The 17,936-nt window shown below is 41.9% G+C and overlaps 6 protein-coding genes across 6 annotated transcripts; 3 read left to right on the top strand and 3 right to left on the bottom strand.

The window, feature by feature from the left end:
- Nucleotides 1-6: 6 nt before the first annotated feature.
- Nucleotides 7-1,118, bottom strand: HD556DRAFT_1383711 (uncharacterized protein). The gene is made up of 2 exons (XM_041303317.1): nucleotides 633-1,118; nucleotides 7-583 (listed from the first exon to the last, which is right to left on the bottom strand). The coding sequence occupies exons 1-2, from the start codon at nucleotides 1,099-1,101 to the stop codon at nucleotides 135-137; spliced, it is 918 nt and encodes a 305-aa protein (XP_041158653.1). The 5' UTR covers nucleotides 1,102-1,118; the 3' UTR covers nucleotides 7-134.
- A 711-nt stretch (nucleotides 1,119-1,829) lies between these two features.
- HD556DRAFT_1240043 (uncharacterized protein) lies at nucleotides 1,830-2,012 on the bottom strand (the record flags this gene model as incomplete). Its single annotated transcript, XM_041298090.1, has 1 exon — nucleotides 1,830-2,012. The coding sequence occupies one exon, from the start codon at nucleotides 2,010-2,012 to the stop codon at nucleotides 1,830-1,832; it is 183 nt and encodes a 60-aa protein (XP_041158654.1).
- A 1,183-nt stretch (nucleotides 2,013-3,195) lies between these two features.
- Nucleotides 3,196-5,237, top strand: HD556DRAFT_631151 (major facilitator superfamily domain-containing protein). The gene is made up of 7 exons (XM_041311137.1): nucleotides 3,196-3,530; nucleotides 3,588-3,653; nucleotides 3,709-3,869; nucleotides 3,935-4,069; nucleotides 4,128-4,287; nucleotides 4,341-4,878; nucleotides 4,928-5,237. Exons 1-7 carry the CDS (start codon nucleotides 3,372-3,374, stop codon nucleotides 5,182-5,184), a joined length of 1,476 nt encoding a protein of 491 aa, XP_041158655.1. The 5' UTR covers nucleotides 3,196-3,371; the 3' UTR covers nucleotides 5,185-5,237.
- A 1,224-nt stretch (nucleotides 5,238-6,461) lies between these two features.
- On the top strand, nucleotides 6,462-6,889 carry HD556DRAFT_1220884 (uncharacterized protein; the record flags this gene model as incomplete). The annotated part of the gene is made up of 2 exons (XM_041296801.1): nucleotides 6,462-6,791; nucleotides 6,842-6,889. Coding segments are annotated over 2 exons (378 nt in total), but the record flags the coding sequence as incomplete, so codon positions are not given.
- Nucleotides 6,890-6,908: 19 nt separating this feature from the next.
- Nucleotides 6,909-7,730, top strand: HD556DRAFT_1309715 (uncharacterized protein; the record flags this gene model as incomplete). Its single annotated transcript, XM_041300317.1, has 6 exons — nucleotides 6,909-6,944; nucleotides 7,011-7,051; nucleotides 7,114-7,117; nucleotides 7,164-7,211; nucleotides 7,267-7,436; nucleotides 7,589-7,730. 6 exons carry the CDS (start codon nucleotides 6,909-6,911, stop codon nucleotides 7,728-7,730), a joined length of 441 nt encoding a protein of 146 aa, XP_041158657.1.
- Nucleotides 7,731-9,181: 1,451 nt separating this feature from the next.
- Nucleotides 9,182-10,440, bottom strand: HD556DRAFT_1309716 (uncharacterized protein; the record flags this gene model as incomplete). The annotated part of the gene is made up of 5 exons (XM_041300318.1): nucleotides 9,182-9,378; nucleotides 9,548-9,631; nucleotides 9,828-9,870; nucleotides 9,933-10,306; nucleotides 10,359-10,440. 5 exons carry the CDS (start codon nucleotides 10,438-10,440, stop codon nucleotides 9,182-9,184), a joined length of 780 nt encoding a protein of 259 aa, XP_041158658.1.
- Between the last annotated feature and the right edge of the window lie 7,496 nt (nucleotides 10,441-17,936).

Here is a 17,936-nt window from a genome sequence, read left to right on the forward strand (position 1 = left end):
ACTTGATTTCATTTCGAACTGAAGTTTCATTGAAGTTCTGACCGCAATCGACAAAGGCTGTAACTACGTTTAATAGCAGTCCGTTTCATCCATCTGCAGGTTTAGGTAGTGGCCTGAACAGTCTGAGAAATGTACTAACGTGCACTGTACGTCGGTAGTTCTTCTTGATCTCCACCATCATCTCCGAGCTTCCTCACCTGCCTATCCACCCTCCATCTCCACTCATTTCCTTCCAACCACTTGAAAGATGTACCACCAAAATTTACTGAGACGTCACACTCCCCAGACACACCCACAGCAGCATACACATCAATCCCGCTGCGGTTCTGCAAATATATACCGGTAAACGCATCCGGCAAGCGTTGACCGTCGATCGTGAAGAACATTGTACCTGTGTAAAAAGAATATGCGCAACCGATTGTATGGCCAACGACAGACGTAATAGGTGGGGAGCCCAGTGGGAAGCAGGGACGCCCGCCCTCTGGGTCCTCGAAGAATTTGTGGAAGTCGTCAAGGTGAAGGCCTGCGCTCAATCGATTCCAGCCCGGGAGCCTCCATGATGGGTACGGTCTGCAAGCAGTTCCTGACGGACAAAAAATGAGGTGAGGCGAAAGGAGCGAAAATATGCATACCAATTGCGATTACGCCACCTTTGGATGGGTCTGTCATTTTGTTAACAGTGATCTCAAAGTATACTCCACCATCGTTTGGAAAGTGATATTGACCAGCGACGATTGGCAGGTTGCTGAGGAGACATGTATCTGGGCAGTCCACTCTAGAGCGTATCTGCGAGAGTCTGCCCTTCCCGACTGAATTATGGACTACGGCGACAGAGGAAGAGTCGTGAGCTTGCATTCCCCATTCTAAGCATCCATTGCTGTCGATGTCCGCGATGGTTCGAGAGGGTAGAATTGTTGACGATTCGACAGGATGTCTTTCACAGAACGCGAGGGCTGTTTCGTAACTTTCATCTGAGGCTTCGTTCTGAAGACCGTAAGTGGATGATCGTTCTACTGCAGGTGCCCACTCAGGAGGAGCACCTGGCGGAACCTCTGGGTGCCGGGGAGCACGTCGCTGACAGTGTTGTTTGAACCAGTCCATGCAGTTTGGAGTTGAATGTACGCACAATAGGAGTCACTGCTATTATATCTGAAAGTCGTAGCGGAGTTTGAAAACAGCGTATTGTAGTGGTCTCAAAGTCACTATCAGCAGAGGCCCGATGATCGAAAGGTTTGCATTGGCCATCTGGTGCTTGACTGTACGCCAGCCGATCCATAAATCTAGTATATTAAGGTACTTTAACATTTGATCTTCAGGTATACTGTGAAAATGAAATCTTGCCTACGATTCATTTGCCCCCCATAAGCGCCACATCGCACTCCTAGACTGAATAGACAAATAGAAATCCGAAAAACCAATGCTGCAAACAGTATCGGTGGAGATGGAAGGTCCGCGTAGGTCCAGTTGGTATTACTGGTATGATATATGTTTGACAATCATTGCAGGAGGAAATGACAACGAACTGCGAGCCTCAGTTTCATCTGAGAAACTAGAAATGAGCCTGCAAGACGCAAGATAGGTATCACAAACCTCACCGGAAATCATCCAGGCGTCCCGGGCTACACTGTCCATATTAGTGCCTTTCTTTCCTTGACGATTAATCCCAGAGTCCAACATGGTTGGAAACGACAGCTCGGGGAGCTTTTGCGCTCTAATTGTCAGCAACTTTGCTGCTGATCCTGAATTCGAATAAATCTAAGTCTTCGAAGAACGTGCCTTATGCGGCAGCCACCTCACAGATGTTCACTCCTTCAAGGCTGAGCACATCGTCAACAATTGACGGGTAGCACGGTACAAACGCACGCATCTATGCTGAATCTATCATCTGGTATTTTCTTATAGGCTTGGCGCTCGTCCATTAAGAAGTCGAGGAACGATTGATACTCAAGGTTGCTTATTCCATAGGGAATACTTGGGAGCTGCAGAAATGCCGACCTGGACGAGTGAAACATGTCAGCGCAGTACCCATTAGTGAGAAACAAGCCTACAAGTGCGACAGCGAAGTATTTGTGCGAAGAGATTAAATATTTGACTGGAAGTGGGTCAGGTTGAACCACGAGACTGAGCTCGACGCGCTGCTGACGGAGGCATGGATGGGGTTTAACACAAGGATGATTAGTATGACATGCCTGAGGCTTTGTAGCACAGCGGAGACAAGACTTAAGCTTGACGCACGCACGACAGTTCTTGTCACGGTATCATTAAAAAGATACATACGAGTTGGACTATAATTACAAGAGGGACTCTCAGCGGCGATTCTAGAACGGGGAATACGCATGACATGGCTTGAAGTTGAAGAAGAATTCATGGCAATTCCAGATGTGAGTGACATTGGATTCGTGTCACCCATTCCCTGAGCAGTTCTTGCCACTAGGTCCTTGAGGCGGATTTTAAACCCGGACAGCTTGACGCCAGCGCTGTATTCGAAGTGAGTAAACATCGTCAACATCCAGCGCACGAACGACTTTTCGGCAATTCAATATCCGCAGTAGTGCCAACGGTCAGGCAACGATGCCGACTAAAATTTGCAGGAGGGAGACGACGACGCTGTATTATTGAGTCACCGGGTAAGTATATAGAAATCAAATGCGACGGCGAACAGTTGACTTTGAATTATGTAAATCATCGCGGCCATTGAATCGGCAATTTGCGCAACGGACATTTCATTACACGTTCCGAGTCAGCTCTCCTCCCGAAACACGTTTACACCGGGCGAGTATCTGTGGAGTAGCTGAGGTACTACTACCTGAGTATATGGGGCAAATCGAACGGAGGTACGTTTGTAATTCCGAGCCTATCACTGTCAGAAACTTTGACCTTCAAATTCAAGTTGTTCACATGAAGACTGCCGGTACTCTTTATCGACGAGAGGCTAGCAGCCACCCGCCGAAAGTCATCGAACCTTTTGGTCACATTGATCGCCTGCGGATGATAAATAGGTACATGTGCGATATATAGGCATGGATACAGTTAATAATAATATTGCATTGCAGTGACCATCCGTGGCTGGACGCATTGAGTTAATGCAACGGGACTTCCATCACATGCAGTGCACTGTGCGCCTGATGCGGTGAGCGTTAGCCAGCCATAAATATGACATTAGGCAACAGTACCCACAGGTATGTGAGTGCTAAATATAGCCTGATAGGAGATGACGTGTTGAATCATCTTTTAATCATTCCAAGTCAAAAGCAGGTTGTTGAGACTTATCAATCAGCTAGTTAGCATGTCGGTGGTCCACCGCCTCTTTAAAACGAGTTTATGCTCATGTTGAGCTGCATCTTCCATCCGAGTCATTCCCTCGTACCACCATGATTGCACGGCAGGATGACGAGGAGACACCTCTTCTCCAACGACCAGAGCAGCCAATGACTAGGACACCTCTACCCTGGGACCAATTTTCGATCATACTGTTCTTGGAGATGTTAGATCCTCTTTCTTCACAGACCCTTGCCCCATTTATTCCACAAGTGAGTATATTCCCTTTGCTTGGACTTATATCTGACCACAACTGGAACTTTGTCAAGCTCGTCAGAGACATTGGAGTGACTCATGGAGACGAGTCCCAAGTTAGTCGCTATGCCGGCATCCTTGTAAGCATGTCTTCATCGTTCCTTCCCCTTCATTCGTTCCTGATATTCTCCCGAGCAATCATCGTACTATGCAGCTCATGCACTCACTATTTTTCATTGGAGTCAACTGTCCGACCACGTTGGGCGGAAACCTGTATTACTGATGGCTCTATTAGCAATTTCTGTTTCGATGTTTTCGTTTGGGCTGTCGAAGACTTTCCTTGATCTCGTGGTTAGGTCAGTGTGTTCAGTCAAACATAGAATTGTATTCGTGATCATCGATTCCTGATATTCTTGACTAGTCGTGTTATCTGCGGAGCATTTGATGCAAGCAATGGTCTCCTCAAGATCATGGTGATGGACATCACTGACATAACCAATATGCCCGAGGCATACGGTTATGTACCAATTCCGTGGATGATCGCAAACTCAGTTGGGTAGGCATACATTGATACATATTCCCCTTTCTCTCTCTCTGAAGTTCACGACATCTAGACCACTCATTGGCGGCTCGCTCTCCCGACCAGCAGATAGATTCCCTGACATCTTTGGGCGATCAGAACTCCTGAAAACCTACCCATATCTCCTGCCATGCTCTATTTCGGCACTGTTTGCATTAACAGCTTGGCTAGTCACGTATTTCCGTCTTCAAGAGGTGAGCACGATGCTGAAAACCCATCTCTGGATCACGCTAAGTGTGGTTACAAGAGCGTTTCTACCAAGGCACCGCTTTGGGAGCTAATTACAGGAGGATTCTTCGGACAGTCATGCTCAAAGCCTCGCCAGCCGTCGAGCAATCTTATAGTTAATCCTGGGGAAGCGAATTCTGAAGAAGTCCAATCAAAGCCGCTTCCGCTGCGTGCCTTGCTGACCTCGAAAGTTTCGATCGTGACAGCAAGTTATGCCACTACAGGCCTATTTGACATGGCGTTCAGTTTCATCCTACCTGTTTTCTATGCGACACCGATTGAACTTGGCGGTCTTTCCCTTGACCCTCCTCGTATCGGCGCTTTACTTGCGGCACAAGGCGTCGCACATGGCATATCTCAATTACTTTTCTACGCTCGTCTGCATGATCGCTTCGGTGCAAGAGCTATCCATATCACCGGCGTTACCTCCGGCATACCCACCATCATTTTATTTCCAGTGATCAACGCTCTGGCCCGAGCCCGTGGGATAGGTATGGCTGTGTGGCTGTGTGTTGCCATTCAGCTTATGCTGACGATGGGCTTGAACATGTGTTACCGTATGTCAATTCAGCACTTCCGACATCTTACCTTACTGAGAAGTTGTAGCTTGCATAGCATTGTTTATCAGAGCGGCCGCTCCCAATCGTGCCTCGCTCGGAGCAACCAATGGAATCGCGCAGATGGCTGCCTCAGTAGCAAGGATCATTGGCCCGGCGTCTGCAGCTTCGGTCTTCTCTTATTCGATACAGAAAGGGCATGATGCGTGGTTGATATACTACTTCTTGATCGCCACGGCATTTCTCGCAGTAGGTACTGCTCTATTGCTTCCCCATGGTCTTAGTGTATGGGAAGATCATCAATGATATCACTGCGAATGGCTGAAAATGGCATAGGTCAATATCACTACAGTAAGGTTACATATGATATCAACAGCTCTCCTAAAGTACAGTGGAATCGAGTATATAGTGCTATGTTGAGGGGGGGAGGGGTTGCAATGAAGCTATACATACTCTGTAGAGTAAATCCTTTAATTTGTCAATTTTTTTTGGTCCACCACTGATTTTATCTATGCCATGGTCCAGTTCAACATCCTACAGTGTAGACAATGGGACTGATCTACTCATATTGAGTCTTGACTCTTGATGGCTGTGTCAAATGAGTTTAATGATTTGATCATAAGTCCAATAAATCACATGATATCTTCAAGTCACAGTTGTCATGGTCCAATGGTGCAAAGTTCAAGCTTCCAGCTTCAGTGAGTTCAATCAACCTATCAAGACTAGCACACCTGTTCTGACTTTGGCACAGGAAGTAAAAAGAGCATCTCACACTCTTTTTTTTTAGCTTCCTGGTTCTCCCGTCTCCCGTCTCCCGTCTCCCGTCTCCCGTCTCCCGTCTCCCGTCTCCCGTCTCCCGTCTCCCGTCTCCCGTCTCCCGTCTCCCGTCTCCCGTCTCCCGTCTCCCGTCTCCCGTCTCCCGTCTCCCGTCTCCCATCTCCCGTCTCCCTGTCTCCTTGTCCTCCCATTCTCCTGTTTTCGAGTCTCTACATTGTCTTTGCCTCCTTTTTATTTTTTTCACAACCTTCTGTCATTCATCTCCTAATCTCTTTTATCTCCTATCACCACATATTTATTGTCCCCCTGTCTGCAATTATATCCTGCTCAAACATATGTTATTCCACTTTATTGCAATTTTCAATAATAATGACATTCTTCGAACATACAAAAAAATAATTTGGTAAGGTCACTGTCTATCATGTACTACAGTGTACAGCCACAACTTCTACTTGTGGCCTCTTGTCTTATCAACCATCATGGGCAACAGATGGATCAGCAATGACCTCAAAGACACTGTGTTGTGCATGGTGAACAAAGGCTATGCAACCCCTGAAATCCTCTCCATCACACAGATCTCAAAGTCAACTATCTACCGCACTCAATGTCGTAAATGAGCCACTGGCAGTGTAGCTAAGATTCAGGCAATTGGCAGGGGCAGGCCTCAGGCTTTCACCCAGCATGACATCCAGTTTCTCATCTGGCTTGCTTGTCACAACCCAACCCTATTCCTTGATGAATACCAAATGAGACTTCGAGATGGCCAGTTTCTACTCGCATCACTATCTACAATTCACCGGTCTTTCGAGTGTGCTGGCATCAATGTCAAGCATATTGAGAGGATTGCAGCTGAATGTGACCCTCTACATTGTGCAGACTTCGTTCATCGTGTCTCACAGTACTCACCTGCCTCTTTACTCTGTTTGGATGAAGTTTCGAAAGATGATCGTACATACTCACATCGCTGGGGATGTGCTGTACAACGTGCACGTGCTGAGCAACATCAACCATTTGTTCATAAACATTTGTTTTCGATGGTGGCAGGACTGGCTCTTGATGAGGGCATTGTTGCTGTGAAAGTTGTTGAAGGATCATTCAATCACAAGAGTTTTATTGATTTTTTGTGCAATAATGTGGTTAGTTTTCATACTGTGACTGTGATGTGTCAATAACTTGGACTGGCTAGCTTCTTATCACCACTCCATTTCCAGGGCCACAAAGTGTGTTGATTATGGACAATGCTTGCATTCACCATGCAGAGGAAATTGAGGTGCTTGTTGGTGCTTATGGTCAGTATAAACAATTTCATGGCATAGAATTCAAGTTGTCCGATGTAGCACTCGAGCTCGTGCTAGGCTCGTTGTAACGAGACAACAATAGCTGAACACTACACAAAGTAAGTAATCAGCAATATAAAAATGTTGTGGTCTTGCGCGGCCTAGTCTGCTATACTTGTAGACAAGTGTGTTCGACCCGAGGGGTTCACTGTAAGGTATTAGAATAATTAGTTATACGAAAAGGGAGATAGTCCGAAGCGTGGGAAACAGAGTCCAAAGGTATAATTACTAGTCCAAAGGTAAAAACATCGGGTCCGATGTTTTCGGGTTTCAGGTTAGCGGGTTTCGTCGGATTAGCGTCAGGAATGTAATGAATGTCGAGGATAGTGAATGGCAGGTTACTGTCGGTGTTTTCAGAGTGTTTCGGATAAAGAAAGGATATTTGCAGAATTCAACCAAGAACTATGAATATCTAATGACCTCCTCCTACTTGGAGGTAGAAAGGTAAATAAGTAAGTAGGAGGCATGTAAAATATATAGTGTCTATGTAGAATTTCGGAGCACTATAGGCGAAAGTAGTAGCGGTAATTTTCGGATCCGATGTCCTATGTAATAAGACATGTGGTACTGCAGACATGTAATAACGTGGTCTACAGTGTTAGTGGTGTGAAAGCTGATAACTGCACACCTAGTGGGGATAGATACGACAGGACAGGACATAGGGAGAACAAGTGCGCAGGAAAATATCGGGTCCGATGTGCGGGAAATGTTGGGTCTGTCGGATTAGCGTCGGGTTAGCGGATAAACATCAGATTGAGCGGATAAGTGTCGGATAACATTGGGAAGTGATTCGAGTGTTTGACATGCATTGTGAATTAGCTGAATACATGCTCAGCGCGAGCCTGAGTGCTACATCGTATTCAGTTATTCCATGATCCACATCAAATGCCCATCACACGATAATCACTTCCCATTCAATCTGACGCTTTGACATCGGACCCGATGCTTTGACTAGCGGACCCGACATTTCGGCCACAGCGGACCCGATATTTTCCTGTGCACTTGTCCTATCCGTGTCCTGTCCTGTCTTGCTAGCCCCACTAGGTGCATAGTCCATTATTTCGCACATTACTCACGTCATCGCCAGCACTATTACATGTTTTCCCATAGTCCGCAGTGCCTCGTGTTTATTTACATGTACTTCGGACCTGAAATACTCCGCAGCTACTTTCGCCTACGGGTTCTGCATTTCTACGTACTTACATATATATTGGACTGACCTCGAGCATTATTCATCATCCAAGTAGTAGGGAGCTGTTTCCCGACGCTTTGTGGTCAAACCCGATATTTCGTAGTTCTTAGTTGACATTGCAAATATTACTGCTCTTTCTATCTGAAACACCTGTCTTTATTCATATTCTGCATACCACTCGCTTTCCCAACATTCACTATCACTATTCTCCACAATCTGCTGAACCCACACCCGAAACCCGCTAGTCCGCTAACCCGAAAACATCGGATCCGACGCTTTGGCATTGGACCCAATGCTTTGGCATCAGACTCGTGATTATACCTTCAGACTTTGTTTCCTGCGCTCGGACTTTTGAACACTTATCATTTCACTACCATCAGACTAATACCAGATAGCTAACCCCTCAGGTCGAACACACTTGTCTAGCAAGTATAGCAGATTAGGCCGTGCAAGACCACAACATTTTTATATTGCTGGTTACTTACTTCGTGTAGTGTCTGGCAATTGTTGTCTCATTACACCGAGTCTCACTATATTGTTAGGGTGCCACATTGAATACTTACCACCATACTCCCCGGATCTCAATCCTATCGAGCAAGCATTCTCTGTGATCAAGTCACATCTCCATCACCAAGGGTTAGGCTTCTATGGGCCTAAGGCTCCTTACTATGAGCTATACACAGCATGTTCTGTTGTAACACCAGAGATGTATTGGGGCTTCTTTCGTCACTCAGGTTATCTTGCTTGACTCAGAGCATAGCATTGATACAATACAGTAGCATGCCATTACAGATAACAATGTGTCTATGAGCACTCATAGCTGCAAAATATACATGAGGAGCAATACAAACTAAGTTTCAAGCATTCACCATTCCTCAGCATCATGAATATCTGCGAGCTCACCAAGAGATAATCCAGCACCAAGTAAGTCAGCATTCTGAAGGAACCAAAGGCAGTGTGGGCTAGTCACATCAATGTTGTCCAACTTCTCGCATAGCTATTGTGAAAGCTTGAAGCGGTTGCAAAAATCAAGTAAACTCAATTTTGGTTGAAGAGCAGGTTGTTGACGGAGAACAGGCTGTGGGGCATTCTTCATAGCAGGATCAGGTCCATGGTCGCCGTTCAGGAGGCTGATGATATCCTTGAAGTTGTTGTTGATGATAATACTTGGTGCAGAGGATTGAGTCTGTGTAACTGCATTGAGATGGCATCATGAGAGCATTGTGATGTCGGTTGGATCTGTGTATGTAACATCAAAAATCTTTGTATTTGGTGTATTGTCTAAATCAACACCTGGCTGCTTGTTCGGACCAACCTATCCCATAACAATGCCTATCATCAGTGACATGTGAAGACTATATACTTTGGAACATCATGCAGGCCATCGCAGCAGCCCATGTGTTGAGATGTAATGGTGTCAGGTTGACATGCTTGGCCTCTGGTAGAGCTGGCCAGCAGATACAAAAGCCACATGCTCAGTCTTCACATGTGTACTAGTGAGTCAAGTTTGCAATTGCTTCATTTTGCTGCATCTCTTCATCAGTTGGACCTGTAGCAGCCTTCATAACATGAGTGACAAGAGGATAATTGAAAGATCTAGTACTATCTCACTCTCTTTCCTACAGGTTCACCTTCACCTTCACCTTCAGCATCCTCGTCCTCTTTGGCTTCTTTGCCATCATCATACTAGCATATATTCAGCCTACCACAGTACATAATACAACTTGAAAGATACTGAAAATACATACCTTTGTCTTGACAATAGTTAATTTGAAGGCTGGTGACCGGTGCTCTTTGACTTCTTCCATGATTGTGGTGAAATCACTAAGGTTTCCAAGAACAATATTCTTGTAGTTTGTGCGAAGGATCATATAGGTGATGGTGAAGTTCATAGGAGCAAGAATACCTGATCTATTGCCAATACCATACATCATTTTGTCGGAGATATCATATTGTTCAAATGTTGTATCAAGAAGGTTTTGGAGGGTCAAATCTTCATGGATGAACAAGGCACAGTTTATGGGCTGTGATTTAGCATTTTTGCGGTATTTTTCTCCAGTTGCTGGAGGTGGTAGAAGTGGGGTAAATGCCATGGAGACTGTGATGCCCTTGCCAGAAGGCTCTACACAAACATAAAGTCAGAAACCTTTACTATGGCCTGGGGTGGGACATACCAGTTTCTACATCCAAATCATCATCGTGGACTATAGTATGGTTGCAGGTGTCATTGCCATTATCAGACTCGAGCTGGCTCATAGTGGTAGTTATGCAATGTACATATACTCAGGGATGTCGGTGTTAATGTTGATGCACATGACACAGATCTGAGCACTGGTACTTAGCCATAGGTCTCAGCCACAACAGAGACACACTCGTTTATTTTTATTTTTTGGAAGTTTTATTGTATTTGTAAATTGCAATAATTTTATTATATCTACTGTATGTATGTACTGATAAATAATTACAATAGAGAAAATACTTGTGTTGCACAGTGCACTGCTCTAATGTGCAATAACAATTGAGTCAGCACTTGAAAACATGTGACAAAATCACACAAGTTGCCAAATTGAGGTCAAGTGAGCTAAGCATAAACCACATGGCCTTTAGTGAAATATGTGAGATAGATGAAATAGATGAAAGCCATGCAAGCACTCAAGCATTCCAAAAACCATCATACTTTACTTCTTAGATGGATATATGTCATTTTCCAACCACCTCATCACCATTCAAACATCAATGTTTTATCTGCTGATTTCATGCCTTAATATTCAATCCTAGTGTATTTGATAATAATTATTTTATAAGAGTTTTCATCCACAGCAAAACATATGACACTAAATCTATTCTATATCCTTATTTGAGTCACAGCTGATGACAGATATCTACTTGAGTATTCATAGCATCAAAGAAGTATTTGCAATGTAAATTTCTTAAAACATAAGTATCAATAAAAAGTAAGTAAGTGTTAATAATGCTGTTTTTATGACTGGGGTTGTTCTTTTTTACAATGACTGAATGGTGAAGTCAAGTGTAAAGCAGAGTCTGCCTACAAATGTAGGATCAAGGTTTCTGGCTAAGGACAGTGGTAATGACTGCCTTAGAAACATGGTTCAAGACTGACTAAGGTAGATCCCTTAGCAGAGGAAGTTCCAGGTAAAACCCAGTAGATTAAAGTGAAGAATACAAGCAGTAACTACTGTGCTTAAATAGTCTGTATGGTGTGCACAGACCAGGCTAAGAAAGACAGACATGAAGTATATATCAGGAAAAGGTCTAAGAATGTTCATGGCTGTGCATGTTGATGGTTACTAGCACAATAAGAGATCTTGACAATAAGAGAAACAAGATACTGAAAGGTAATCCTTCTTTGTATTGTAGTGATGAACATGTACCATTGTCTGGTAGAGGGAGAATAAATGGAGGTGTTGTAGCACTCGGGTTGGCATTGGGCACATATCTTGCCAATTTCACAGATAACTCATACTGTATTCTCTGACACTCCTTTGATCTTTTGAAGGCTCCACACATTCATCTGAGTATCTGAAGGTCGTCCATCTGTTTCTGAGGCCTGTTCACACTTGCGATCCACTGTTCCATGTCCCGTCTGTGTCTGTTTGACTTCACTGGTGTGTTTTCACTTTAATTATCTGTTATTGATTATGTCTTAGGGGCACATACATTATCGGCCCATCAAAAGCTTGATGAATACCTATAGCTGCACGTCTCGTGCACTATTACATGCATATCTTTGTAGCGGCTCACCTCAAGTCTTATTACATTTCGGATAACTTATCTCGCTACTGTTCTTGCCTACGCAGTTTCCAGACCTTTATACTGTAGGATATAATCTGGCTCACTAGCTACTTGCACTTCACTTCACTTTTCTTGCTATGAGTCATAGTTAGTGTTACAATAACATTTAGCCCCCATTCATTTTTCCTTCTTACCTTCCATCAAGTGGGCTATCTGCACTATGTTTGCTATCTCTTATCAAAGTGGGCTGTCCGCCTCATTGTCATATCCCGTGTTCCGGATCTGGACTTATCACACACCTCATTTCCGGATGTCTGGATCCGGCCGACGTCTATCTATGTCCGGATCTGACCCACGTCTAAACTTCCGCGCCTTATCCCTTTGTACGTTCCTACTCCAGTTAGACTATATCATTTTCCGTACCTCATTTCATTTCCGCCTTTATTTTCCTCTGTTCTAATCTCCGGGTTCATTTACTATTTTCCGATAGACTAGTGTTTGACTTTTCTATACCCTCCGCCCACAGCCTCGCATAGCTTCGGACTGTGCTGGCTTACTCTCCATTAAATCCTCAGTAGTATATAAACCCTGTAGAATCTATGTACATCCCTAGTTCGAATATCATCTTAGACTCTGCTCATTCCCTCCTCCGTCCGACTTGAGTGTCTCTCTCATCAACCTCCACTCGTCTTAGGATTGATTCCTATAGACTTGTCACCTCCACCTCTACCTCTGGTAGTCCTCCACTGTTTCCTTTCTAGTTCGGACTTCGTCCGGATTAGTCTGATCTCTTGTTCCCGAACGTCCGCCGGAATTCCTGCACATCGGACATCGGACTCCGGACATCGTCCGGTAACCTTCGGACATCGTTCGACAGCCTTCGGAAGTTAGGGGCACGTACTCGGGTAAGGGGCGCAGCGCACGAGCTGAAGCCAAGCCCTTCGGATTTGACCTTTGAGCATGTTCTTAACACTCATGTCCCTTATATTTACAAGCTCTGCTTGAACATTCACTATATAGACATGCAACACATCAATTGCACTCTCTACTTTAATCTACTGGGTTTTACCTGGAGCTTGTCCTTTCAGTAAGGTCCCGAACCTTACTGTCTTTGAAACACTATTCTAAGGGAGTTGCCTACACTCGCCTTAGCCTAGAAACCTTTGACCTCTTATTCAAGAGAAGAACCACGTCCATCTTGCTATTAGCAGAACATCCATCCAGACTTAGACAGCTCGACTTACCCCAGTTATAACAGTTAGTAGAGTCACTTTTGGATAGTTGTACTTCACACAATTGATCTTTGTTCATTCAGAACGATTATTTGGCTTGACCGCTGCCATTTTCACACTTCGCTGTCTTAGAGTTCTTTTGATAGGCTTTGCATAGTTGTACTTCAGTACCCTTGCAAGTCTTACACTTCAATATACCTGCCATATTCCACTCCCGGAACCTTCGCTGTTCATCAGAAGCTCTTCGGACGCTTCCCACAACCTTGGACCTTTGTTTATAGACTTCGGAAACCAAATGTCTCCATGATCAGTGATTTAGACAAATACTAATGACTGATAATAAGATGATTCATGGGTGGCTTATTTACACTTCCAAAGGTAAGTTCAGCTAGAGGTACTTTTGCAAAATTAGTAAATACTATAGTCAATCCAATAATATAAAATTTGACAGAAAAACAAAGTCTAGTCATTCCAATAGTATGATGATAAAAAAAATAGAGAACTCTCCCTCCAGATTTCTTATGATAACAATACATTATAACAAATTGTACTTCATAAAGAATAGTATGGAATTATAATGATTAGCCCCCTCAGTACAAACAGATAGAATCAAAGGTTAAGATTAATTAATGCTTATATAGAACTCTTAGCTTATTATTGAATCTGTTGCCAAGGAACCTACTATGAGTATTAAATAGAATTAAAAACAGATGTCCTTGGATTTCAGTATAAAGTCTCCTATTTAACAGCTAAAGTCTATTAGGCAAAGAAGACCTTGGCTTAGTATTGCTACTTAGATGAGTAAGGTCAAGTATCACTATCAATCTCTAAAGTTTCCCTACTAAGCTACTCTGAGTCTTAGATGGACATAAAGACTATATAAAGATTTTTGGAATGTTTTAACAAAAAAACACCAAGATTTGGTGAAAGTAATTTTTTTTATACAACTGAGGCTATACCTTGCTTGCTGGTGGTTGGACACAGTGAGCTTACAGTTAGTTGTTTGGTATGACGAGCTTGCAGTATTCACTATCTTTTGAGAAGGTGCCTCTCAATCTTGAAAAGTTTTTGACACTAATACTGACACCAATTACATCTTACTAACTAGCAAAAGATAAGAATACTTATTAAGATTCAGACATTTATATTGGTTTGTATTATATATAGACATCGGTAGTATCAATGGTGTTTTGCTAATATGTTTACAGCAGAGCATATGTGATTAGTCAACTAAGGATGATCTTAGTGTCCTTGTGCATACATCTGATTGCCTATATCTACAGTGTGACTAAGCTGTGAGTGCAGAATATTATCCGTTGTGTGTTCTAAGAAGTTTGAAACATGATAATGTTCTGCTATTCCTGGGAGGATGTGTCTCAGGTAGCTCATGCCAAAACTAATACTGTTAGTGTGTGCTTCCTATGAGTTTTTGCTTGAAAAAATGTAGCAATTCCTATATTAGTTTTTCTCTTATAACTGCTCATCAGTGATAATGGTGTATATATGTTCAAATATTTGTTAGTAGCTTACCTTTATGTACATGACTACTCTCACCCTTCCTGCTGGCCTTGATGTTTTACTTACTTTCTATGATGATAAGGAAGTCTGTATTTTTCCTGGCAATCACTTTTATAATCTTATAGAATATACTCATTAAGGTATCTTACAATGTAAAGGATTTATAGAGGCTATTGTTGGCACTGTGTTTTCTATGCTAAACTCTGATTTTTTTGAGGTGTAGTAGTAGATGCACAATATAATCTAGTATCTCTGGACTGTGCCACTTATTATTTAGTGCAAAAAGTGAGAATATACTTAAGCATTGTATCACAAAATAATACCTGCTTCATTTAGTCAGAATACTATCATCATGAACTTAAATGGTGAATTGGTTCATCAGGGGTGGCAGATATTAAGGAAGCACTTAATTATGATTGATCAAAAAAAATCAATACTAATAATTCAGTGGCAAATTAATGATATTAGTTCAAAATTATCATATCCATTAAGTTTTACAGTCTTATAGCATTTGATCTTCAATTAGTCATCATCCACAAATATGTATATGCATGTTATTGTGCTTTGTTTTTCACCTAACCAGATTGAAAGCCACTCCTCACCCTCTCAGTCTCTAGAGACAGAGTACTAGGGTAAGAGATGGTTATTACAATATGGTTCTTATGTACATAATAAAGGATAGCCAATGGTGTTTTCTTAATTATGTTTTTTTTGCATTTCATTAGGAATGATCAATTTTTTATTACATTTGATAGTGTGTTTATTTTTGGTATAGACTTATTCTAATACATAATATACTAATATACAACAGTAGCAGATATAGCTATCTTAAAGAAACTGGCACCTGGATCTTAAAGGCTATTTCTAATACATCAAAAATAGTATCCCTTAGATTTCTTAATAATATACTAGTATAAAGAGTAGAGTCACCAGTCATACCTCAAAGATTCCATTACATTTTGTGAAGAAGGATAGTAATTAGCAAAGGAGATTATAGAGTTTGCATAGTCTAGTAGTACTATCTTGGAGGAATTATATAGTAGCATGTGTAGCTTGCCTAATTAAATATAGTGATTAAAAGATCTTGAGTTATGTAGAGCAACCTTCTAAGTTGGCTATTAGATAAATTAAAGACTATGATATTGCTGTTTTATCATATCCAGCACGGATCCAAGACATTAACCCTATTGAATATTTTTGGAAGTCACTCAAGAAATTGCTTATAGTATATTAAGATCCATTATAAGGGTTATTTTAGCTATAAAATAGTGTTATAGTAAGTGTAATAAGATTACCAAGAAGACATACTCAAAATGGATAGAGAATATGTCTAGAAGAGTGACAAAAGTGATTATAGCAAAAGCAGGTCATACAAAGTACTAGATATGTAGAGATTGCATCAGTCAAACTCCAAGTCAAAAAGTGTTCTAATAAGTCATCAAATTAAAATAATCATATCTTCACACAATATCATTATCTTAGGACTAGTATGGACTGAGCACTAACTTGTGTTTTGAAGATGGTGACACTTTTCATAGAAAGTAGAGCTTTAATAAGACAAGATAGCACTGAGAGATAAATCTAGCCAACTTGGCAGAGATTTATAATGTAATGATATCTGTTAAGCACAAGGCCAGTACAAAGAGTAGAAACCAAACTCACTTAATAGTGATAACAAAAGACTTCATGAATCACATACTCTAATAGTATAAGACCACATGCCCACTAAAAATTGTACTACTAGCCATCCAGCTTTACTAGAGTCTTTATAGATGAATTTCTAGTGATAAGTAGCACACTGCCTTTGCAGGTCCAACTGACTCTTAACATGAGGACATAACTCATAAGTCACTTTTGATACTAGTATATGAACTTTATAGAGCAGGTATTATTTTACCTGCTCAAATTGATGTATGCTCACTGACTTGCCATTTTGGTAGGTGCTTTGAACTTATCAAATTATAGTATAAAAACATCTTACTTATTAACACTAATGAATGCGGCCTCTTCAGCACAATCTTTAAGTTTTCTATTGTTAAGTTGGTGCCATAGTATCCATTGATGATCAGCCTCTAATCTTGTGTCAGAAAATAGGAGGGAAAGATTGTAATCTTCTGTAATTAGTATTATACTATATGCCTCCTTTTTGAAAGCCATACATACAGTTGTGGTGATGGTGCAAATTATTTTGATGCTAACATTGTAATGATGAATCATGTGCACTAAGATGTCAAGTAGTGTGATTGAGATGATATATTTCATTGCCTTCAGAAGGGCAGCTTGAGCCATGGTGTTATTGCTAGCTGTATTCAGACATCACATTCTTAAGTAACATCTTTCTCTGTATAGCCTGCTTTACTTCCTTCATAACTTCTTTCTGTTCTATCATAATCAACAGTTAGGGAGGGTCAAGCTAGGATGTGTGGTTAGCAGTGGATAGATCTATGATAGATGAAGGAGGAGGAGGTAATATCTGTGATGATAGAACCAGTACTGATACAATATTCTTGTCTGTAGCCTAAATCCTAGTGTCAGTAGAATAAAATCAAATTCCTGGATAGTCAAGGCATGTGTGACATAAATAGTAAACTCATTTATATTCTTTATGATCCTCCTGCATGTGTAGGATGTCTCCATAAACTGATGTGATAGGCTGTTTAAATTGTCAAATATTAGATGATATAAGGAACTTAACAAAAGGAGTGAGATACTCATCAAATAAATAGTTAAAGAAGGGAGTAGGGTTGAAGGAGGGAGTATAAACTAGATACTCATAGTTCTCATGTTCAGGAACCTGGAACTGGTACTTAGGCAGGCTGAATCTTGGAGGGGGTGTATAGTACAGCAAAGACAACTTATCCCTATTTGAAGGCCTAAGAGTTGCATAGTGCAGCTCAGGCTGGCCAAAGATTAGAGAGAATGTATAGCATGGAAAAAGGAATATGTTGTGTATAGTGAACCTAAGAAGATCTCCACTTGCACAAGGAGCAATGAAGCTGAACCTTAACACCTTTGTTGTGCACATACATATCTGTGGGGACCAGCTGATACTTGGGGGTAGGATAGGATTTAAATTTATATCTGAAAGCTCGAGTTCCCGCAAGGTCCTTACTAATTTGATGACATTCAGCAATCCGCTTGTTGTCTACTATGCTTGCGAACACAACAACCACCATTGTATAGTCCAAGAAGTCATTAGAGCACACAAGTATCTTGCAAATAGCGGGTCAAACATCAGTGCCTCCAAAG

Source organism: Suillus plorans, assembly GCF_016647745.1.
Source record: "Suillus plorans strain S12 chromosome Unknown HD556scaffold_40, whole genome shotgun sequence".
Taxonomy (NCBI): Eukaryota; Fungi; Basidiomycota; class Agaricomycetes; order Boletales; family Suillaceae; genus Suillus; species Suillus plorans.

What these genes read in the sequence shown, in the direction of transcription:
- HD556DRAFT_1383711 (XM_041303317.1), bottom strand. Translation starts at nt 1,101, where the DNA reads ATGGACTGGTTCAAACAACACTGTCAGCGACGTGCTCCCCGGCACCCA. An exon ending in AGGTGGCGTAATCGCAATTG is followed by an intron (nt 584 to 632) that starts GTATGCATATTT and finishes TTTGTCCGTCAG; the next exon opens with GAACTGCTTGCAGACCGTAC.
- HD556DRAFT_631151 (XM_041311137.1), top strand. Translation starts at nt 3,372, where the DNA reads ATGATTGCACGGCAGGATGACGAGGAGACACCTCTTCTCCAACGACCA. An exon ending in TTCCTTGATCTCGTGGTTAG is followed by an intron (nt 3,870 to 3,934) that starts GTCAGTGTGTTC and finishes ATTCTTGACTAG; the next exon opens with TCGTGTTATCTGCGGAGCAT. An exon ending in ATGATCGCAAACTCAGTTGG is followed by an intron (nt 4,070 to 4,127) that starts GTAGGCATACAT and finishes CACGACATCTAG; the next exon opens with ACCACTCATTGGCGGCTCGC.